The sequence below is a fragment of the Cupressus sempervirens genome, chromosome 4 (genome assembly GCF_028749045.1).
Source record: "Cupressus sempervirens isolate cs-2001-9-10 chromosome 4, ASM2874904v1, whole genome shotgun sequence".
NCBI classification, from domain to species: domain Eukaryota; kingdom Viridiplantae; phylum Streptophyta; class Pinopsida; order Cupressales; family Cupressaceae; genus Cupressus; species Cupressus sempervirens.
In genome coordinates, this window is record NC_143121.1 from 910,670,674 (window position 1) to 910,674,385 (window position 3,712).

Below are 3,712 nucleotides of genomic sequence, written 5' to 3' on the forward strand. Positions count from 1 at the left end.
GCTAAATTATGTGGATTGTTAGTTTAGAACAAATAGGAATAAAGTGTTGTCTTGAGATATAAAGAAATATAAGAAGGAATGTTTACATAAAGGGGATAATATTGTTAGGATATCTATATGTAGTAAACTTACATAATGTCATTCTATTTAGTTTGATGTGACTTGTACCTAAGGAAGATACTAAACAAGACTAGAGAGAAAAACATATAGTGGTATTAAGGGTAGTATAATTACCTAAATATAGCAGTAAGTATATATATAATCTAATTATATATTTGTTATTTGCATAACATAAATTTAACTATATGTTGTTACTATTTACATAACATCAACATAAGATTTCTAGAGGAAGTAATTATTATATTAGTGGTAAAAATAAGATATTGTAAGCAATAGCATAAAAGATGTGTAGGAGGTCAAATAAAATATTGAAAGTAATGAACAAATTATAATAACAACTAGCAAATGAAATAATGCTAGAAATGGTAATGTCAATGGATAATTTAGTCTTGAAAACCAATGATTCCACGTTGATCATATTCTCGAATGTCCCTTAGACCCCTACCATTATGATGCCACTACGCTAAGCTCCACTGGGACATCCCATAGCTTGTGTCTAGTCCAGAAGATGGAAAGTTCCCTACCATTGCACCTTGTATAGTGTGGCATTAAGAATCTGTCACTCTCTTTTCCCTCTTAGTTCAAAATATGATCGTGTCATTATTGTCTCCCTCTTTTGAAAAAAAAATTATTGGTTATGTTTTTGTTATGTTTTCACCTTGTGAAAATTATGGCATGACACATAAGTCAAAAAACAATGGGAACTTTACCATTGAGATATGTTTCAAGACTATCTATTCTAGCATTGGATGATCCTTGTAGTTACATCATTATGATTTATCTTTTGCAACTTGTTCTATCTTCTCATCTTATTCTTTGGTACATATTTCTATATTTGATGTGCCTCCTTGATGAGATTTATGTGTATTGTTACGTTTCTATTTACAATTTCAATAAAAATAAAATAATGTGCAATTCAAATCAACTCTTCAACTCAATGTCTTGCATTAAATCAAATAATATAGTTTTACATTTTTTTTACCTCCAAAGAGAAATGTCAAATGTATATCCCTCTGTTCTATATATATATATATAATCTACACTATCAATTAAAAATATTTATTTTAAATTTACGTCTTTTGAATTTGTCTTTTAAAAAAATTAAAAACCTATCGACGTACCTCTTGCACCTCTTTCTTGAGTGCTAGTAATAGAATAGATCAAAGGAAAACAATAAAACAAGAGCAGGAACTAATAACAAAATATAAAGCATACCTGACCAAAGAGTAACCATCCTTTTTTCAACCTTTTTCGGGCAACTGCAAAAGACCAAACGGATATAAAGGTGGGCCCGCATTTTTAGTTTACCCAGTTTTAAATTGCGGAAGTCTCCGGATGCTCAACGATCTCGACGGACTCCACTGCACGCGAAGTTTCCGCACCTCCTCTCATCTTCCACAATTACTGTTTTGTCGGTCCAGTACAACGCTGACACGCACACGCACAGGCGTCTTCACTCTATTTGTCGCCTGCCCCTTTCCTCCTCTTCTCTCTCTTCTATAAAACCACACAGATACGCCCATCCCTCTCAACTGCATTCATTCATTGGAAAATCTACAGTAGACACTGAAATTCTCTGCACTTTATTCAGCATTGGTGACTATACTTTCTATTACATTTTCTGACAGAGTAAAAGATCAAGGAGGATCATGGCTAAGGAGATTTATAATGGAAAGATGGGTGCATTTGGCGCTTGTTATTCCAAAAGAGCCTTCGTCACATTTCTTGCTGGATCAGGAGATTATGTTAAAGGTGTCATTGGCCTCGCCAAAGGACTGAAGAAGGCCAAGAGTTTGTATCCTCTGGTCGTGGCTGTCTTACCAGATGTTCCACATGACCACAGGTTGCAATTGCGGAAGCAGGGTTGTATCGTTCGAGAGATCGAACCCATCAGTCCTCCTGAGAATCAAGTCCAGTTCGCCATGGCGTATTACGTCCTCAATTACTCCAAATTGCGCATCTGGGAGGTAACCAAAATGTTTCTTTTGATTTCTGTGTTTTTCCCTTCTTTTTCCCCTGTTTCATTAATGATGCAACAGGATTGAAATTGAGATTTTGGATTAATTTTGTGTGGAATTTGTGCAGTTTGAGGAGTTCAGCAAAATGGTGTATCTGGATGCCGACATTCAGGTCTTTGACAACATTGATAACCTGTTCGACATGCCAGATGGCTATTTCTATGCTGTCATGGACTGCTTCTGCGAAAAGACGTGGAGTCACACCATCCAATATAAGATTGGATACTGCCAGCAGTGCCCTGACAAGGTGACGTGGCCTGCTGAGCTGGAGGAGGAGCGCCCTGCTCTGTATTTCAATGCGGGGATGTTTGTGTTCGAGCCCAGCAAATTAACATTTGAGAGCATGATGGAAACTCTCATGTCTACCACTCCAACGCCCTTTGCAGAGCAGGTAATTTCATATTTTTACTGTTTTTATCTTTGTAAACAGTACTGATTTTCCATAACCTGGTATTTACCACAGAGAGCCCTGTTTCTCTGCAGGATTTCCTGAACATGTATTTCCAAAAGCAGTACAAACCAATCCCTTTGGCGTACAATCTGGTGCTGGCAATGCTGTGGCGTCATCCGGAGAATGTAGATCTGGACTCTGTCAAAGTTGTGCACTATTGTGCCGCTGTGAGTATTTGTTCATGGCATATTGTTGATGAAACAGGGGCTTTTTTGACTCCTCTCTGAAAAAATTAATATAAACTGAAAATTGATTGACGAATTTGCAGGGTTCGAAACCGTGGAGGTTCACCGGCAAGGAGGAGAACATGGATAGGGAATATATAAAGCGATTGGTTAATAATTGGTGGGAAATATACAACGATGAATCGTTGGATGGGGTGAGAAGAGATGAGGTGCAACATGTCACTTCCAACGCTCTGCGGAGTGCAATGCCCAAGGCAGCAAACGCATTACCTGCCCCACCTGCAGCTTGAGCGCAGCATAAGCAAGCAAATCTGTAGAATATAAGAAGAAGATATTATATTGTAATACTAAAGACTGTACGGTGTATATAGCTCTGTTAAAAGGACAGTAGGCTTTGTTGCCTCGGACAGAACATTTTTTTGTACTCCAAAACAAAAAAAAACAAATTGATTTGTAGATAGGTTCATTGGTAAAAGGGCCGTTATAGATAATTCTCCCAGTGAAGAAGGTAGAGGCTCTGTAGTGAAGAAGATTTGTCGATATTGCATTTATTAATAGACATAGATCATAGATCTTTACCATCAAAGGGAATTTGGTGATTGCATATATGCAAGTATTAATGTTTATATGGTTTTTTATCAATACTAAATTGTTGTTCTCTATTCGTGAAATGTTTTGAGTTGTGTTGCACATGAGAAAAGTAAGAGTTCTAATAGAGTTTGAGTTCCTGTTTTTTGAATGAATGGTTAATGTCTAGATAGCAAAAAAAAAATATAAAATAATAAAATAATTCTAAGTCTCAAATATCTATTTTAGAATAAATGATATCAAAACAAAAGTTATTTAATCAAAGCTTCATCCAAGAGGAGGGTGCATGTGAATCATTTTTAAATACATTTTTATATCATTTTCCCATTTTTTCTCATTGGTTGTTCATA

At 36.1% G+C, this 3,712-nt stretch overlaps 1 protein-coding gene across 1 annotated transcript; it reads left to right on the forward strand.

Annotated features, from left to right (window-relative positions):
* The first annotated feature begins 1,650 nt into the window (after positions 1-1,650).
* On the forward strand, positions 1,651-3,445 carry LOC149564358 (galactinol synthase 4-like). The gene is made up of 4 exons (XM_089827417.1): positions 1,651-2,087; positions 2,206-2,529; positions 2,622-2,756; positions 2,858-3,445. Exons 1-4 carry the CDS (start codon positions 1,770-1,772, stop codon positions 3,062-3,064), a joined length of 984 nt encoding a protein of 327 aa, XP_089683543.1. The 5' UTR covers positions 1,651-1,769; the 3' UTR covers positions 3,065-3,445.
* Positions 3,446-3,712: the final 267 nt, after the last annotated feature.

Excerpts from the sequence above, each read along its gene's own strand:
- LOC149564358 (XM_089827417.1), top strand. The coding sequence starts at position 1,770 with ATGGCTAAGGAGATTTATAATGGAAAGATGGGTGCATTTGGCGCTTGT. Across the intron at positions 2,088-2,205 it reads CCAAATTGCGCATCTGGGAG|TTTGAGGAGTTCAGCAAAAT; the intron begins GTAACCAAAATG and ends GAATTTGTGCAG. Across the intron at positions 2,530-2,621 it reads CAACGCCCTTTGCAGAGCAG|GATTTCCTGAACATGTATTT; the intron begins GTAATTTCATAT and ends GTTTCTCTGCAG.